General features: G+C 39.3%; 1 protein-coding gene across 1 annotated transcript; it reads right to left on the bottom strand.

Moving 5' to 3' along the window:
- Nucleotides 1–9383: 9383 nt before the first annotated feature.
- ids (iduronate 2-sulfatase) lies at nt 9384–20463 on the bottom strand. The gene is made up of 13 exons (XM_083980626.1): nt 20315–20463; nt 19208–19344; nt 18916–19093; nt 18606–18694; nt 17210–17410; nt 15433–15603; nt 15209–15335; nt 14518–14688; nt 14012–14118; nt 12552–12668; nt 11888–11998; nt 11571–11696; nt 9384–11476 (listed from the first exon to the last, which is right to left on the bottom strand). Exons 1-13 carry the CDS (start codon nt 20394–20396, stop codon nt 11396–11398), a joined length of 1698 nt encoding a protein of 565 aa, XP_083836752.1. The 5' UTR covers nt 20397–20463; the 3' UTR covers nt 9384–11395.
- Nucleotides 20464–20863: the final 400 nt, after the last annotated feature.

The following is a 20863-nucleotide window of genomic DNA, read 5'->3' as shown; positions in this document are numbered from 1 at the left end:
ACAATGCGGATGTGAAAAGTAATTTTCACTTTGACAAAAAAAAAGAAACTCAAGTGCCTCTATTTGTGTCCAGTGGGAATTGCTCTATTTATTTAAGAACAAAGAATGACTCTAAATGATTTTCCATACCATATTGGTATAAATATGAGATTGTTTTTCGTAAAATCAAATGTTTCCATAAGCTTTTTACTGGCGTTTATGACGACACCAGGGTTTGGCTTTAAGAAAAATGTGTGATTTAACGTGTCAAATTTGCATCAGTTGATGTTTTTTTTCTTTCTTTCTTTCTTTTGATGATTTGAAAGTATGGGTTTGTCTGAAATGCCTGAAAAATTAAAACCATCGCATGCAATAAATGATAGCTTCAGACCAAGAACTACTTGTGTCCATTTTGAAAAAGAAAAAAACGAAACAAAAACGATGTATTTCCTGTCACAAAGTCTTTTACAGTGTGAATGTTCTACATCACCTTAAAGTACAGAGCCGCTTTCAATGCACAACACTTAAGATATCAGTCTGATGGAGGTTTTAACATCCAATAATGTAATGGTACTTAAATCCTTCAAGGGACAGATTGATATTTATTTCTTCCTGTAAGAGTTTCGTTATCCTTAACATGAAGCTAGAACCAGTAGCTGGTTATCTTAGCTTAGCATAAAGACTGGATACAGGTAGGAACCAGCCAGCCACTCTGAAAGTAAAGTCCATCAACATGGCACATCTAACGCTGTTTCAATAACACATTATGGTCTTTTTCAAGGAATATGTTGCATACATAGCTGCTACATTGACTGTTAAACAGTTAACATGCATATGCAAACAGTCACTGACCACAGCAAAGAAGAGCATTAAATTTAACGTTAGTGAACTTTCACAACTATGAATTATTAGACGTATTAACTTAATTCTCAAACTCAAAACATAGTTGCTCCTGGGGAGCTCAGCCCCCTGTCTGGCTGCTACTTGAACATTGTGTAACATGTTTGATGCGTGCAGCTGTAGGGGCGAAGGTGAGTGGATCCTTTCTGTTTTTGTGCTAAGCTAAGTTAACCACCCACTGGTTGTAGCTTCATAATTATCACAGAGACATTGAGTGTGCCAATGCTCGGCAAGAAAGTAACGAAGGATGTTATTCCAAAAATCTGAACCTGTTCCTTAATTAAATGGACTCTGAAATGGTTCTTCCTCTGAAAGCCTGAACATGTTTGATAAAAATGCCTTTTAAAGTTTTTTCTTCCTTTTTTCTTTCCTTTTTTTTTCATTTGAGGTCATGAAGCCAAATTAGTCCCTATGAGCCAATGAAGTTCTCCTACAGCCAACAAACAGAACCCACAATCTGTTTCTGTCAGACCTCACTCTTTAAAAGTCCGTAGTTGATCCAAAGTGTTGCTCAGTCCATTTCAATGATGTTTGATGTTGTTTTGTTTTATGGTGAAACAGTGATGTTAATATATGGTTATTGTTGATTTCAGACAATGGTCCTTATTTTTATGCAGCGGTACAATATACATGATTATACAATAATATGCTGTACAAAGTCGAAAACATTGCATTGGTGACACCATGGGAAACATCTCACTATGCTACATGTCACATGATGGCTATGGTAAATGTTGAATTCATGCAACACTTCATTTATATGCAATGTCAATATGTCAGTATATTCTGAAACATTTTAGAGACAGACTGCCTCAGCATGGCCTTTTATTCTGCTGACATCTTATTAAATATCCTATTAGCTCTTGTTACATTATCACAGTTGTCAACTTGTTTATCAAAGACAGCAGAGAATCAGCGTCACTGCTGTTGCCATCACAATACTGATTAAGTCTTTGAAGACAGATGGTAACAAGCCGATAATACATTGATAATCTCTCCAGGAGTGATGAGTGTCTCTATTATGTTTGCATCTCACAAAATCACAGATACCTTAGGAAACTGCCAAAACTGCCTCATGTAATAAATGAACTAGAATTATTTATAGCATAATAGGACTTTTTTTTTTCTTCTGAAATCCCTGTATTCAACCAGAGAGCTGCTTTTATTTTGGTTTGCTCCCATTTAATTGTCCTCAGTTGTACTGTGGGAGCCTTGCAACAGTGTTGGAAACAAGCAATTGAAGCAATTTAGTGGTCAAATTATTTGTTGAGATCACTAGAAATAGACATTAATATACTCTTGCACTGGTCAGTTCAAGAAAACAACTGCTGACATGTTGTATCATGTTTCCTAATTGATGCCTAATTACTGGTAATTAATTACTTTCAAATTATTCCTGGGTAAAACAACTAATCCATGTCTTTAGCTGTAACAGACACACAACTTAGGCAAATAAGTTCCAGAGCCACTGTGCAATGCACTGTCATTACAGGAATACATTTTGTCCTTTTCACATATGTGTGTTAAGTACAGAGCTAGAAGCAGGTGCCAATTAGCCTTGCTTAGCATAAAGACAGACAGAGGAGCAAATAAATACCAAAATTCAAAAATACACATATTACCTCTGAAGCTCCACAAAGTATCATACTTTCATCCACATAACCAAAAGAAATAATTCTTACATCCAAAATCTAATTTTCCCTAAAACCACAAATTACCATTTTCAGATGAAAAAGTGTTATTTAGTGAACTATGGGGTTAGATCTTCTCCCCTGAACCTATGCTAAGCCAGGCTAAACATCCCCCGGCTCTAGTTTTGTATTTCATACACTCAGACCTTCCATGTCCCAGTAAGAAAACAGATAATAAAGCATAATGCCTCCCCTTTGTTTAGCTATGTTATTTTGATATAAAGTTCATGTGTTTAGGAAATAATATCCAACACAACAAGCTGGCGATACAGATGTGAAATTGCTACTAATCAACATCTAATCAGTAAGTCAATAAAATAGTTTATTTGTCAGTAAACGTCCAGTTTCTTTTCAGTTTTACACTGAAGGAAACTTTAAATAAAGCAGCATTTTCCCTTTGAGGTTTTGAAAGCTTCCTGATCCCATACCTCATTTATTCATGAATGTTATTTTGTTTCCCTCCTAAGAGACAAATCATGAGGCGATTCAAGAAGAAAAAAGAAAAAAAAGGTCTGAGTGGTGATGTGACCTTAACCAAGGACAGTCCAATACACAACTCTGACTCATCTTTAATGGTGCAACATGTAGCGTGCTTTAAAAGCACTTGTTCACCATCAGTGGTGTTTAATCATAAACCAAGCCACATTACAGTATGACCTGTCTGCACTTCCCTTAAGCTTTATTTGTGCAACACACCAGACAGTATTATTAATGATGCTCTATTTTGGCTCATGTATATACACAACAGAATCATGTGGAGTTTATTGATGTTAAAATAGACAGCCCCTCTAAAGTGTTGGGTGTCCCACTATGGCGAAATTTGCGCATGAAGAGCCAGACATTGGCAGCAACACAGTGCCTCTGATCCAGCCCAACAAATCTGATGTACACCACTGGCTAAAGGCAACAGTGTAAAGATTTCTACAAAGTGACATCTGAGGACACATCTGTCCAAACATGGATTGCATTGTATTTTTAAATGTGTTGCACAACTTCAGCTGTTACTTCTGTTTCTATCAGTGCTATCTTTTGGCCTTTTATATGGTTCTTTTTATAATGAAGTTGTTCTATGTGATGATCTGAAGTTGTGATGCAGTTCCATTGTTTTTAAATATTTAATGTCTCTAAAATATGGATTAAAATCTGTTTGACCCAGTGACCCTGTTGTTCTTGGTCATATGTCTCTCTTGAAGGTGAGTTATCGTCATGACTTTTTTAAGGATCCCATATTGTAAAGAGTGAGATTTTTTTTTTTATGATTATAAAGCAGGTCTAGATGTCGAATTAGAGCTGTGAAGATATCAGAGAGCTCAGTCCACAGAAAAATGCACAGGCTGTGTTGAAGTTGGGTGTTTTTATCTGAAATTTGCTCTATTTTTATTGGATCTCTCAGAAAACAGTCAGCCAATCAGAAGCTAGGATCAGAGCTCACCAATTTGTTGTTGTCAGAGCTCCAGCGCAACAGAAACTAGAAATGTAAAACTACACCGAAATAGTTTTTGGTTTTTTAAACCACAAACATATCTTGTCATTGATCAGCACATCAAATAAAAGGCACCGATTTTTGCATTCAAAATAAAGAAGTTAACCACAAGCAACAAGTATTTTCCAAACGTGCGTCATTATGGAGCTTCTTATCAAATAAAGGAAACAAGAGAAATGCAAATTATCAGAATAACTCAGTGAAATTAAACCATATAATAACAATGATAATAGTAATATAAACATTCATTGATAGCTGTATGGGAAAATGTTACCTTAAACACACATGGCCTTCTGTCCTCTGAGATCCCTGAGATGGATTTAAGTGTGAGAGAAGCAAGGAGATGAAGATAGAGTGTTGAAGTTAAAAGTAAAGTGTACATTTTCTGGGAGACATAAATCCCATCTAATTAAGTATTTCCCTAAATGAGTGAGGGGGTGGAAAGCCTATTTGCAGACCTTGGGACGTATTTCTCTCTCTCTCTCTCTCTCTCTCTCTCTCTCTCTCTCTCTCTCTCTCTCTCTCTCTCTCTCTCTCTCTCTCTCTCTCTCTCTCTGTGTGTGTGTGTGTCTTTGGTGTTGAGCCAACACACTGACAGCTTAGATTTATAGGTTTAATTGCCATAGGTAACCATGCAGTCAAATCAGCTCTCAGAGATATGGCCCAGCATCACACACACACACACACTGAACATGCATGTACATGTGCAAAGATACCCAAATGTACACACACACACATATTGTAGCAATAAGTGTCCATTAGCCCCAGAGGGAAATCTGACCTGAATCCATGAAAGCACACGAGTAAAGATGAAGACGATGATGACTTTCTCATCCCTATGAGTGTGATGCACTCGTTGTGTTGATGACCCACATCACTTACTACTCCCTACTGTATATACTCCACCATATAGTAAACTGAGTTTGTTATTTTGTGATGGGGGGGGGGGGGGGGGGGGGCACACATGATCAGTGTGAGATTTGTTGTTTGCGCTTGGAGTGTTTTTGGGGCCACAGACAAAATCTTTTTTGGAGCCACCAAAATCCTTGGACCGGCCCTGCCACAATGCATCATTAAAAAATGAGTGAGTAATTTCAGGCAACACTATTGGGGTTTACATGTGGACTGGCTCTGTAATCAAGATAGCCACTGGGAGTTTTCCTCAGTTGAGCTCAACTCACTCAGACACAGACAAACTTTTAAAGTTGGAAAAGACTCATTGTACACATTTCAATGTTACAGACATAAATTCTTATTCATCTTAATACCTGAATAAAAAGCTTTGAGCCTTTGAATAAAATTGTCTATTAGCTTTGAGGAGAAGAGAGTTGAAATATATTATAGTTCTTTTACAGCGGTAAGAGACGGACCATGAACACACCAGTTTAGTTAACATCTGCCTCTCTCTTACTGTTTTCAAAGACTCAACATCAGCTGCCAATATTTTATAAGTGCAAAAAAAAAAAAGAGTTACAATAGCAAATAACATACAATAGGATCATCTCATCAGTCCTATTGTGAACCAGGCTGAGCTCGAGGCCTGTCACCTCTGAAATCAAGCCACCCCATAAAGGATAAGTGGCAAGATAATGGGATGGACAGATGGCTGACACGTTCAGAGTGACTCATCTTTAGCATAAAAGAAGAATTAATCACACTGTGCAAACAGTATTGTCCATTTTTCTCTCGTTGATGTTGACGACAGGTTTAGGTATTTGTGCAGCCACCAAAGTGCCATGCTTCATGATACAACGAGGGCAGAGCTCAAGGCGCTGCTAATAAATGAATGATGAACAAAAGCAGATCATGATCACAGATTAGTCATTGAAATTGTTTTGTTAGTGGTGCTGTACTGTAGGATTTTGTTTTGTTTTGTTACAGAGGCAACCACCACATTTCTATTTAAAATCTTGACTTTGCTAATGATAACATTTGAATCTCATTTTCCCAACAGTAGTCAGTTATTGCTGTAATTGACATTTGACTGAAAATGCTTTTTACTCCATTTTCAAAACCACAGGTTTCCCTCAGCAGCTACCACCAAAGAGTTGATTACAGCCATTCAACTTCATTAAAAGAAACCCACTCAGTAAATTCATTCCCTCCATCTCAATGTGCAGTGGCAATTTTAATAGATTGCCCCTCCCCTCATTCTTTGCCACGTTTAAAAGTGATTTTGTTGAAATGGGGAGCTTTCTGTTCAGCTCTGTGGCTCACAGTTCCAGAGGCACTAACGAGGGAAGAGCTTGTCAGCTCTAATTGAATGACTCCTGATTAAACTGGTTTCACACTGACAGCCAGCATATCACATCTCGTCCAACTTCTAATCGCCTGTTTCCTTGATGCTCTGTTTCCTAGATACAGATGTCGACTTCGTCAGGTCAGAGGAGACACGAAAGCTCAGAAAAGCAAAATAAACTTTAAAAACCTAAAATACACAAGAATGAATGTGATGACATATTGAAATGAATTCCCAGCTGTTTTTAGTGGTCGGTGTATTCAATAATGATTTAAGATTTTTAAGATACCTGACTTGCAATTCTTGCCTTCGCTTCATCTTTTCCTATGTCAGAGTCCACTTGGAAATAAACCTGATTTGAGGTGGGAGAGGCATTTACATTATGGTTTTGATTTTAAATATAAAAACAGTTACAGCTAAAACACTCGTACAAGACCTCAGTAACAGCTCCAGCAGTCAGGGACCAGTCAACATTTCTTAATGCTCTGCCAATCAAAGTAGTAGAGGAGAAGCTAACATCGTATGTAAGCTTCAGTAAAACAGTAGCTACAGTTATCGCAGACAATATACTCAGGGCTAGTCACACATCAGGTGATAAATTATTTTAGCCTTCCACACTTTGCAAAGGTTAAGATGTTAATTGTGCCCTTTTTATATTTCTGTTAGTGTGTGGATTAAAGAAGATAATCATTGAGGTCATGATGAGGTGCTAATAGACTAACGGTTTCCATCTGATTCTATATTTTTTCTGATTCTAATGTTGGCCTGTTCTGGAAAGTATATTTCCCAAACGTAAGATTAACATCATTTTGTTTTTATTGACAATTAATATAATCTATATTGATGTTTGTAATTCCCATTTGGAACATCATCCCTCATCCTTCGAGTGTTAATGATGAAGATAACAGATTTCATGCTGACGTAAATAATAACATGGAGATTAAAATGTTACATGATTTAGTGTGTAACAACATGGAACATGTCTGTTTAGTTAGATAAAGGTGCAGACATTAATAACATTGACAGAACAGCTTTTAACGGCAAAATATAGCATAATGCTGGAATCCTGTTACAGGTGTTGTATGATTTTATCTTCATTCTTCACACAGCTCATACATCATCTGACTGAATGCTGTAGCCTACCTGATTTTTCTATCAACTGTGACACTGTGGAGCAGATCAGCATGGCTGCTGTCGTTCCAGTCGTATTCACACTGAAAATCAGAGCCTGATTGTGTCTTGGTCCATTGTTGAAGTTTCTTGAGTGTAAACCTACTGTGGCTTTTTCTCCCGGCTCTCTACAGTGTAAAATTAGCCAGATAAAACACTAAGCAGCTTAGTAGCCTCAGAAGAAGACAGCCTGGTCTATGAAATTAATTTTGGAGTTGAAGAGCAGAAAATACTCTTAAAGCACTTCTTCAGGTTCTAGGGGAGGCAGAGTACAGTCCAGTTTGTTTACTATTTCCTGATTCATTCACACACAATACACACACATGCTGAGCTAAGCAGTTTTTACACACACATACACACTCCCTCTCTCTAATGTAATTGTGTATGTCGCCAACGTTAACAGAAAGGCAATGTGACCTGCCAGAATATGAGCCCATAGCAGTAATGTCATTACCGGCATATGAAACATAATGATAGACAATGTGAGTGAGACAAAGTCAGAGTGGATTGGAGAGAAAGAGCAGGTGAGATGGAGTGACAAAAAGAAAGGGCAGCGGCAGCAGCACAAACAGGAGGGAAAGAACCAGCAGGTAAACAGTAATGTAATTGCCATTAGATCAATTTGATCGTGGTCAGAGATCTCTGCTTGTGATGATAAATATTGATTTGATAAAACCACTGAGGCAGAAATATGAGCTGACATGAATACAGGAAGAGTAGAGTGGTTACAGCTGCGCTGACTCACACTTTGTATTCACTTTGAAAATATGAACATGAAGCTGAGGCTGGTGGGGGCCGCTGAGCTGCCCATGGGAAACACACCAACCCCTGAAATGGCCCAGAAGTGAAACCAAATTTAGTTGTTTTTAACTAAAAGCTTCCAATATTAATATAGTTCGATTTATTTTTTCATGATGTGTGTAATGTGAAAGACATCACTTGTGCAGAATTATCACTCAATTCTGTGTGTTCTTCCTTGTGCTTTTGCAGCTTTTAGTCTGTCTTGTAGGCTACTTCCTACTTAATAAAACACTAGCATAGATCATTTTTGAATATTTCAAATTATTTACATCCACATTTCCCTTTCTTGCTCTTTACCATGTGACAAAGTGACATTTATCAACCACATATGGGCAGAAAAGCATTAAAACTGAAGGCAGGATTGGGCACAGTAACTTGCCTCAATGGTAATAAAAAATAAAACTCTATACTATAGAGTACTGTTGCTTCTTGTGCTCAATGATCCATTTAAATATAGTCACAAGAAGATGATAAAGGAATGTAAAACTGCAACTCGAGACAAAGTTAAATATTGATATGTGGACAAGACGGACTGAAGCTGGAGCGACATGAAAAGAGATGGTGAAAGAGGAGAGGGAGAGATGTCAGGCTCAATCCTGGTTTTTGGGAAGTTATTTGACTTTTCATTTGTAGCGTTGACTTCAATTCAAGCTGGCTTCTACACATCGTTCTGCATGATTGCTTGGAAATTGAAAACGCAGGGAAAAAAATTCAAAAGGCATGAGACTGAATTCATTCTTTATTTGAAAATGCAATTACAAGGCTTTTAACCGTTTGCATTGCCCAGACAGATCGACTCTGTGGAATCATGCACAAATTAGCAAATGTAGTTTGGTCCAAATTCTTCCAGAGCCAGAGAGCAGGCGAACGCATCCTCTGCTCCAGCGAAGAGAGAAACAGCGGAGGGAGGAAGGAGAGAAAACACCAAATAGACTGTGGAGGTCCCTGAGGAGCTCCCTCACTACTCTGCAGCTTTACACTTGTGCTGTGGGTGAGCACAAAAAGGTATTACAACAGAGCAGTGGGGAGTGTGGACAGTTACTGCAGGACATACACAGGAAGACAGACAAACACACTGGAGGGGAGTTGTGAAGTTATGAAAAACAACTTTTTCAGCATGCATTGTACAAAAACATTTTATTTTTTTTATAAACCAATCAAGACTGACATAAATATAGTAACACGTCCTTGCCAAGCTCGGACTCCAATTATTTCTACAGCATTTATTTTTTATTTTCCCTTCAGAAAGCTGGAGCTCGAGCATAAGGGAGCTCTGACGCAACCAAACTCAAGGCTCAAGTTTATTTCTCCACTGTCAGTAGCTGAATTAACAGTACATAATACTGGTCATCTCTATTGTTTGACAATAATAAAGGAGGCGAGGACAGCAGCAAACCAATGAACAGGGGTCGACCTGGAAGGAAATAAGTTCTCTGAATGATTATTTGTACCATATGATGACGAGGAACATTTTTCTTCAAGGTCCTGACATGATGGACGCCCAGTGATTACATGAGCCAAATGGATCACATTAACATGACGCTGGTGCAGCGCACGATAAAAGTTGTCAAACCAAATCCCTTTGATTCATTGCTGTACCTGGAAATCAAGCTGAAATTGTTTTCTTCTAAATTACCGCAGCACAAAAATGTGCACACATTGGAACAGCAGTAAAATACTCAGTTTCATTTGCATTGAATTAGTATGGGTAGCTTTTACACACTTCATTTCAGGCCCACAAATTGATCTGTACTGACTGTTTACAAGGAGAGAGGCAAATAGCTGCAAGTTACATCAAGCACAAATAGAAATGTAATTTTGTTCAACACTACAGTGCAAAAGCATGCAGGTCCTTCTCAGCTGTTGCACTTCAAAGTGGAGTCTACACCTGAAGCAGACTGAACGATCAATAGTACAGTGAGGAGCACTTGTTCCACGCAGGGAAACTGGTGTCACTATTAATCAAAAGAGCTAATTCCTCAGGTTTCTCAATATTCTTTCAAATGAAAAGACTTCCTACCAGATAACAGCTTGTAAAATGTAGTGTAATAATTCTCACAGAGTGTAGTAAAGCGTAGCAGCAGTGAAGTCACAGCCGGGCCCAGCGCTGTCTGTCAAGAGAACGTACGTCCTACAGGTAAATGTTTGTTTTGTAAAGTCGATTCAGCTCTCATGCACCTGTGAGCTGTGAATTAGACAAGTTAAAGGAACAGTTCAACATTTCAGGAAATGCGTGAGTTTTCCCCTTATCGAGATCTCAGAGTTATACTTAGACAACCTATACATGTGCACGTGTGTACAGCCTACGCTAAATATGAGACATTTAGCATGAAGACTGAACGAAGGGGGGGAATGGCCAGCATGGTTTTGTCAAACGTTAAAACTTCTTAATTCTACTAATTAACATGTTTATCATTTACATGAACCTGAACATTGTTTAGATTTTACAGGGAGTTACGTACAGCAGTTTTCTAAGAACTTAATGTTTCCCCATTGTTTTGTCTTTGTGAAACTAAACTAACCAGCTGTTGGTTCCAACTTCATATCTAAACATACACATAAACATGGTCGATATTAATCTTCTTATCTCACTCTTGAATAGAGAGCGAATGAGTGTGTTTTCCAAAATGTCAAACTGTTCTATTAACTACTGTAGATAATCAGAAAACTGACTGATAAATTGGAGCCATTCAAAATTGGACTGACATTTCCTCCATGCAAGTCAGTGATTACAGCCCTAAATGGCAGGTGTAAAGAGGCCAGTCACTGAAAAACACTGAAGTCCTGTTGAGCTGGATGAAGAAGAACTATTTTTTAGTTTTTGCAAAAATGTGGACATTTGTCTTCGTCAAAAATGAGAGGGTGAAATGTCTTCAAACTTATTCACTTTGCTCTGTCTGCCAATGAACAGCGCTGAACATGGAACATTAGCCTGAAGAACTGCACTTGAAAGATTAATGGTGATACCAGAGATTACCGACTCAAGTATGCATTACAGTATATTAAAAGAAATATTTAAGGAATTCTCCCTTTTTAAAAAAAAAAAAAAAAAAGAAAAGAAGTTTTTCCTTCCATCTGTCTTCCCTTTGTACTTGTCCCCATCCGTCCATCTGTTGTACTTTATTCTTGTCATCACGCCTTCCCTCTACTTGTTTTCATCCCTGCTGTGAGATAGAGGAGCTGCAGCTTCATTCTCATCTGCAGACTCACAGTCTAAACAAGTCAGAAAAGTAGTAAACAAATGATTACGTTAGAAATGAATGACAGGGTTAAAAAGAGTTGGTTTCTAAAATGAATATAAACTTACATGAGGCAGACCAACCATCTTCTTCATTAACCCACTGTGATCAGAGTCACTGTAGACGTTCCTGTCCTGACCGGGGTCGTCTGCCAACATGTACAACTCTCCAGCATGGACATCAGATACATTCACCTGTTTGTGTGTGTGGGGGGGGTGGCAGATGGATGATGGAAAAAATATAATTTGTAAACGTCATGGACAACATCCCAACATGACAAGATGGATGGATCACACACACAGAACTCTCCAGTCAGATCCGATCACATAGAGGAAAGACAGTTTGACGGAGCAGCCAGGAGGGACGACCGTCATGCTGTGCCTACCTGAAATGTTTTAGGGTTGAATCCCAGCCAGAGGGTGTATCTGTAGTCCCAAGAGCGCAGAGAGTAACCCATGATCTGTATGTCCTTCAGGTCCGGGAGGTCAGAGTTCTCCTAACAGAAGCACATTCAACTTTGAAAGCATCTTAAAACCGAGCAAAAATAAAATACCGTGGCAATAATCTCTCTGCAGTGTTGTCAGATCGGCAGCTGCCAACTCGTCCTGCTAGCCAGCCGACGAGCTAATGTCAGGCTGCCAGGCTGCTCCGTACAAAGATTAACCTGCAGCAGGTGCAGCACTCATCTGGATATTTTAATTCAAAGATGCTGAGCCTGAAGCTGGCAGCGCTCGTACAAACAGGAGCGCTTCAGAGAGCGACGGTCGTGTAAATAGTCATTCAACATGACTTAACTTTTCATGACCTTCATTGTAGTTTTGACATTTTCAATGTAATGTCATGATGCATTTACTCAAGTATCAGTGTGGCACGTTTGTTTTAATAATAAGCCTGCTTCCTGGCTGATATAAAACTATACTAACATTGGTATTAAAAATGTGCCTGGCTGATATGAGGCTTCCTGACTGATACAAAAGCTGTAGTGTTTTTACCCTTTAGCCAGCTCATGAAAGCTTTTTAATTGGCTTTTAAAACACTGTGTCTGGTACCTGCGGTGTATCAGCAGGTCGAGGGTACTGGCTGAAAGATATTGCCTCCTCGTCCTCTCCTCTCTCTCTGTGTCGGAAAGTGTGGGCCAGGTTGTCTCCCTCTGTACACAGCTCCTCCTGAAAGCAAGAAAACACACCGAGGAGTCAAGGAAATAAATGTCAGAGCCAATTAGATCACCCTCATGTTGCCCATGTTTATGGAGGGTTCACTCCTTGTTGCCATGTTGTGCTGTACAAAGATGCCTGAAAGATCTCAGTTTGCTCCGGTGTTGCAATTTTCAGAAAACAAGACTGTAATCTGAAGTAAATGACATGGCTTTGATTCCAGCCTTTTTGTGCACATTTGTTTCACCAGTAACTCATTACCTACGCTGGCTGAACAAAAAAAAAAGACCAAGTGTTCAGCCGTGCTCTGCTCACACATTCACAGTAACATTGCTGACACACTGATGTTAGCAGACCATCACCTCCACCACTAAACTTCTAGTTACACTGGACAAATAGCAACTTAATACTTCAATTAGTCCATTTGACGTGTCACATTTGTAGACGTTTTTTAACAAGGAAAACCAATTAAATGGTGTGAAATCTTTTCTTAAATTAGCTGAAGCTATCCTATTAGTGTAAATTCTGGATTCTATTTAAACTGCCACTAATGGTGGGTTTTGTAGCCAGCACCAGTGACTTGATTACATTTAATATTTTACACTTTTTTGAAATTACAGTCATGTCCGACTCTGAAATATGAATCTCTGCTTCCTACTCAGGTGCTCAAACATGTAACTACAGTTCGAATAACACAACATCAAAGCCAGTCTATTGATATTAATATTAGAAGTTCTGACGATGATCATGGCATTTGGGCTTAAATGGTTCAAAATCAAAATATATCAAAATAGCAATTTGGCAAAGAGCACTTATATATATCAGAATATAAGCAACAATGCAGGAGCTGCACTTTAAGCATTGTGGTGCTACAGCATCATCATCCTAAAAATCATATTCTCCGTATGTAAAGATCATAACGTAATAACAAATAAAATCAGCATCTTTACATTATTATCAGTAAAAATGTGATGCCAAAAATCCATACCGCATATTCATTCCTACCCATCACAATGATAACATGACGCTGGATGACACAGTAGATTATAACCACAGTTAAATGAATAAATGAATCATTCCAATGGTTAAGACATTTCAATAAAACCTAAAAATCTCAATAGATCAAAGTCTTTAAATTCATCATTCAGTTTCATGACAGTTTGTTAAGCCGTTTCACCAAACTGATGAAAGAGCCAACTGACATCGTCCTCCCTGCAGCCATTAATAAATCTAACTCGGCGAACAACTGCCACAGTTTTGAGAAGAAAAAAAATTAAGCAGTGAGCGATCACATTTTCCTCCCCTCCAACATCTACTATGATTCAACAAATGTGTTAATTTTCAAATGTCGATACCTGGAAAGAAACATCAGCACAAGGTTCAGGTGCTCTGAGGCCGGCCATGTAGGAGACGGTAGGAAAAACATCCACCAGCTCCACCACATTTTTTCTAACTTTGGCATCTGGGAGGAAGGAGGATAAGCCAGTTAGAGAAAATTACTTAAGCACCAAGAGCAAAATAGTCAAGATATCCACCAAATTTTACTAGACACCCCGCACTGAAGTTTCATCATCGTTGCACCATTTGCATTTGAACTGAAAAACTGTCTGGAGGCAAAATATCAAAGTGTATCCTTGTCTAAATACTTCTGAATTTCTCTATGTATATCAAAGACTTCATTAAAGTCAAGCTGGCATATTAATATACATTTTTACGAGGTTTATGTGAGCAATTAAAAAGCAAAAAAATTTAAATCAAAATTGAGTTCCCTTTGACTTCATATTGACGGTGCTTTTAAAAAAGGAGAAATGTGCATGTTTGGGGTTTTCAGCAGTAATTTGTTGTCAGTGGAGAGTCTTACTCCTGAAGCTGTAGTCTGGCTGGGTTAAGACATCAATAAAGGGGAAAGTAGACTCTCCCAGCCGGCCGTGGAGTGTGGTGATGCCAGGAATGTAAAAGATCAGAGGGACACGAGTTGCCACATCAAAATTTGAGTATTTAGCCCATTCGCCGTGTTCTCCCAACGACCAACCTGCAACGAGAGGGAGAGATGAAAGACGATGTTTCAAAAAGACTGCGGCAGATGGAAAAAAATAATAATAAAGAGAACAGAGTCTGTGAATCTATATCACAACATTTTAGATCGAGAGCTTTGAGGTAATCTATTTTACTGATGTTTTTCCCTCAGTCATCTTATATTTGAAAATTACGGTATTTGATTGAGCTTTACTGGGTATGTACCAAACAGTAATGAAGATGATTCACTCCAACGTTCTCCACTGAAGGAGACATTAAAAGAAATTGAGTTTCCAAGTCACAAAGTTAGGGGAAAAAAAAAAAACAGGAGGCGATGCAGAAAAAGAGGTTGATTTTTACAGAAAAATAGTGGAGGGAGGTCGAGACAACCTGCGCCGTTACAACACTGCCATCTGGTGGTCAAAGACGAGCACAGCAAAAAGTTACTTCTACAACCTCCACAAACACACATTTAGGGTGTTACCTAAAACTGTGCACATGAGCAGTCACATCTTCAAGTATCACCACCTCCTCACCGTGATCTGAGGTGAACACCACCATAGTGTTGTTGGACAGGCCGAGCTGGTCGAGAGCGGTGAGCAGCCGTCCAACCTGAGCGTCCATGTACGACACTGCAGCGAAGTAGTGCTGACGGATGCGCAGCTGGAAGACGATGGTAAACAACACTATTATTCTTACTTTTGTTTCATGAAACAATGTTACAAATTGCTTAAACAAGTTGAGTAGAGCCGGTTCATACCTGGAAGTCTTTAGGAATTGGTCCATAAGGAAAACTGATGTTTAATCTTTGGACATCGTCTCTCTTTCTCACATCCGTCCAGGGGTTGTAGGCCACGGGAGGGAGGGCTGCTGGGACATCAGGGTCAGGGGCCAAGGTCATCTGCTCTATGGGATACAGGCTCAGGTACTCCTGCAAACATACAGTACAAGGTAAACACACATACATGCATCTACAATATAAATAACAATTTAGGAATCTGGGTGTAGTGTTTTGCCAGTTTGAGCTTCAATACCAAGATCAAGCATGAGGTTCAATCCTGTTGGTTTGTTGTTGTTTTTATCAGCTCTGGGTCATTTCCAAAATCAGAATCAGTTTTTATCCATCTCTGACCTACATTAAGTTAGACATGCTTTTATCCATTCTGGTATCATCCAGGCCTCCATCCATCCACCATCCTCAACTCATGCAAAATGCTGCTGCACATCTGATTACAGGAATAAGCAAGTTCAGTCACGTGACTCTGGTGCTCGCCTTCCATCAGATTTTACATGATTAAAAATTATATCCATGACTTTTACTGCCTTAAAAAGCTCTGCCCCAAATTACATGTCTGACTCGGTAACACATTATGAGACCTGAGATCTGTCGATGGAGGCCTGTTGGTTACCCCGAGGTCTCAGGCTCGAGTCTTTACCAAGGGTGACCAGGTGGAGCGCTAATCAATCAAATTATGGTTTTAACAGCTTAATTGTTTCTACATTTAATTGCTTTTACTAGTTGCTGATTTGAGATGTTTTATGCTGTTCTAAACTTGAATTTTGTTTTTTGGAATGAGTTTGATTTTACTTGTAAAGTACATTGTAACTCTGTTGAGAAGTGCAATATGAATAAAGTTAATTATAACGGATGGATTTGCTTTATAATGAAAGAAGAATATTGCCCAGCCTTTTTAGCCCCAGATATTGTTAAATGTTATTTTCCCCCTTTTCCAGAAAATGCCTAAAAAAGAAAAAAGGTACAATCCTGACAGACAGAGAAAATGAGAGCAAACCATTGAATATTTAATCAGACTTTTAAGTAGAAAGTGTCTGGCCCTCTGATGCTTTTAGTTTGACTTTGATCATTGAGAGACTGCATCTCTTCCAGCGCTGCTCTGTTCTCTGGGCGCGTCCAGAAAGATGATGTGGGATGGATCACATGTAGCAGACATCACATGTCGACAGAGGAGCTGCCTCGACCTTTTCCCTCTTCTCAGCTCTCAGCGTACACTGCTGTACGTGGGAAACCCCTCTGGCACACTGACATTTGTCTGTGTGCCGTCACTCTCTGCTCTCATTCAACTTCCACTTCATCATGCTTTCTCCCTCCTTCATGCTGAATTGCGCCTCCGATGTATCTAGATCAGTTCTCATTTCCTTCACTTCAGAGACGATATACTCATCCCACTTCTGGATTTCAGAGGTTGCTTTCTGTCAGGTCAAGGTTTCCTCACATGACTATGAAAACCATCTGTAAATACTGTATCAATACTGGTTTTCAACTTTAATTTAACCATTAGTGTTGCATCCCAAACAGAAGTGTAAGAAAATATCTACTAAATTGTATCACTCAAAATAGCTTTGAAGCATTTTATCAATGTTTTATCAATAGTTTACATTGTGACAGTGGTTTTGAGTTGTATGATAAATAATAATTCCTGTTCAGATTGCAGGAAAAACAGTGCTGTTGGATGTTGCACACAGCCCCAATCCCAGCAGTGGGCATGGCCTACAGTTAATGACATTGAACCACGTACCTGTGGGATCCTGAAGGGGATGTGTGGTTTGTGAAAGCCCACAGCCAAGAAGAAAGGAACATCATCATCGGCGCGACTCTTCAGTAACCTCACCGCCTCGTCTGCGCTCTCCAGGTCGGGGAGCGTTCCCCCAGGCTGCTCCGTCACATTCACTGCACACAGCAGGTTGGTGTGGAGTTCACCGTCCTCTCCTTTACACATCTGGAAACAGAGGTTTCATGCACATTATTGGAAGTCACTTTTTAATGCAGTTTCTCCTGAGATTTAAAGTTCAAGGTTATTGCCTTTTGTGAACAATGAGCTGAGCTCCATAAAGCCATGAGTGTGGCAGATATGTTCATCACGGCAAGAGTCACAACATGAGGGAATCAAACCGTCTATCTCTACATATTTATGCTGTATCGCTTGTTAGTATTTTTAAATCAATCAAAATCGTACACACAGCGAAATTTTGTTGTTCTATTATTGTTGCAACAGTTTCATGGTTCATCAAAATTCTATGGCATCTATTTGCAAAAGATAGTAATTCACCCAAAACGTTTCATTTCAAAACCATTTGTGTTAGTTGGGCAGTGCCGCCAAAACAAAATGTTTGTTTTTTTTGTTATTGTTTGAGCCAAGCTGGTCAAAATGCAACAACGCTTTCTCATCATGAGAGCCAAAATACATTATAATTATGACTGACACAAAATGATATCCTAGTGAAAAAGGAAAATGAAAAATAAAAAACTCCCCAAAACAAAGTCAACTGCAGCAAAAAACAAAAAAAAACCTTTGTTCCTCTTCACTGTCAGCTACATAACACAATCTATCGACTACATGACTGGTTGAATGATTGATTGATCAGTCCATTACTGTCACAAACACTCCATGTCAGACATTTATAGCATTCACATGTATGTGTGACAGATTTTGATAAATGAAGCGTCACATGATCGTTTTTCATGTGCTGCCAAAATGACGAAAGTTTGATGATTTCACTGAGAATCAATTTGGATCAATGAGACAGTGATTTTCTTGCAGATTTACAGAGAATTGTTTTTTAATGTTTTGAACAAATGAATCTGTGCAATTTGTTTTAATGAATGAGAAAATCTGATGAGAACAACAAACTGAGTGTTCAGAGAGTTGATCTTAATGTTTTGAAAGTTGCTTTTCTCAACTGAGAATTGAGCCAAACCAAATGAGAAAAACAATAAAACATGATTCATTGATTTTATTGAGAATTTGGATATTTGACAGAATAGACAAGCCCGGTACTGTGCACCATAAATGCTGTTCATTCACCGTGTTCTGTACATCTCTCTGCACTGAACTGGGGCAATGTTGAAATCATGCATAAAGTATAAGATTAGAATAAAACTACTGTTTAAGAGACATTATTTCATATTTATACCTTTTGTTTCTCAAATCGAAATGAAGCTGGGTGGTAGGCAGGGATGGACCAGCTGTATGGATAGTCATCTGTGTGGTTAGAGGCGATGCCTGAAGGAAAATACAACACACAATCATCATTACTACTACTATAGAATTGATAGGTCCTTTTCATTAAATAATAAACTACAAGCTGGAAAAGATGCGGCTCTTACTGTGGATTTAATTATGCATATTCAGCAGTGGTCAAATTTATGTTGTACCCTGGTTCTGTAAATTGTGCTTTAACGTCGACTGACAGCTTTAATAAAAATTGATATTACTAATCTTACCTGGATGAAATACCTTGCCCACAGACATGGTGAAGTATCCTCTAGATTTAAAGTGCTGAGGCAGAGTGGTGTAGTTTCCAGAGTGGACTCTCCAGTAGGACTTGAAGTCATAGAGCCTGGTCGTATCTGGCCTGCGACTCGTCAACATGGATGTACGACTGGGAGCGCACACAGCTTGCTGCGAGACAAGATCACACATACCAAGATTTCACTGAGGCTGCATAATCCAGTTAGTCTCACACACACAGCGACTGGACTGCTCCGACAGTAAATGCACTCGGCACCGACTGACCTGCGCGTATGCGTTGAGAAACACTTGGCTTTTGGAGGCCAGCTGGTCAATGTTTGGCGATTTTACCACAGAGTCTCCATAGCAACCCAGTGATGTCCGCAGATCATCCGCCACAATGAAGAGGACGTTTCTCTTCGCTGAAAAACAAACAGACAAAGTTAATTTGTATGTTTCACTGATTTTCCTGGTAGCAAGATCAATCTGGCGCACATGCTCGTGCTCTTGTGGCTGGATCCATGACCCAAATCTGGCCCATACACACACACACATCTGGATCAATTCTGGCACAAACTAAAACCTGCAGCTGTCAGACTACAGAGGATGACAGCTACAATCTGCCAAAATAAGGAAGTACATACACATACAGGCCAGACTCTGGAGGACTGGGTTGATCCAGACACTTCATTTTGGCTCATTACAGTTTCTCCACAACTGTTAAAAACAAATTTCTTGAAACCCTTCAGTTTTGAGTTGCTGTGTCCAAGTAATGACACCTAATTTCTACAACCAGCCGGTACCATTGCTAACCACAAGTGTATCACTATGAACAATGTGTTTTAGTGAGTGAAATTGTGTTTTAGAGTTTTGCAAAAAGGTGACATAGGATCTGCAACTTGTGTTGAAGTGCTGAGAGAATCATTGCTGCTGGTGCAGAAAATTCAGAAAATTGTAAATCAATCTCAGCAGCAGTGACGTCTCTGGTGAGGTAAAAACAAATCTGAAAAACTAACTGTTGTTAAAGAGCAAGTGCTGTAGAAACCCTGAGGAACAAATAGCCTACCCCACAAAAAAGATGAACAGAAATTGACAGGTTTCACTTCAACTACTCCAAACTACAGACAGAAAGTTAAACTTACAAACAAAGCACCAGTCAGTCGGTGGGTTAAACTAATTAACGCCAGGAAGCTCCAGCTGCAGCCACAACACAAACACACTAATGGACACTTATTAACGCCAATTTCAGCCATTACTGAGATTGACTGCCTACAAACACGACGTTAACTCTACAAATCAAACAGATAACAGGACAACCCGTCAGATGGATGAGGAAGCTTCAGCCTCCATAGTTCATGACATGTTTAAAGTGAAACACAAAACAAACTCTACCTCTTCTTCTCGCGACAGCCGTGTGACTCAGTGTGTGAAGAAGCAGGAGGAGAAGAAAACATGTTTTCACGTCTGTGGACATTTTAGTTTCACGTTGAGGAGGACCACAGACAAGTCCTCTGCCCCCTGTCCGGTCTGGTGTCAAAACAAATCGGCGTGTCAGTGTCGTGCTTTATAATTTCCTGATTATCGCGTCATACGACTTCTGTGTTTTCATTGGTCACTTTAACCCTGGCCCCGCCCTCAGTGCCCGTGCTACATTGAACTCATATCTGTGCATTGAACTCATGGGTGAATTATATTCAAATGGCATCGTTTGGACCACAAACCCATGGTGTGTTTTTGATTTATTTTAATTGAGAAGTGTAGTTGAAACAACATGTTACACTGTAGTATTTCAGAGAGGCTTATCACCTGCTGCAAAGAGCAGACAGAGCTTTTATTTTGAAAATTTCGCGGGGTTTCTTGGTTCATTGTCTTGATTTGACGCCGCTTCAGTTGAGATGTGAAAAGCTGAAGTAAGCACTCACTCCGCACCTAGTTGGCCTG

This window comes from Trachurus trachurus, assembly GCF_905171665.1.
Source record: "Trachurus trachurus genome assembly, chromosome: 10".
NCBI classification, from domain to species: Eukaryota; Metazoa; Chordata; class Actinopteri; order Carangiformes; family Carangidae; genus Trachurus; species Trachurus trachurus.
This window is presented reverse-complemented; position numbering and strand designations above follow the sequence as displayed.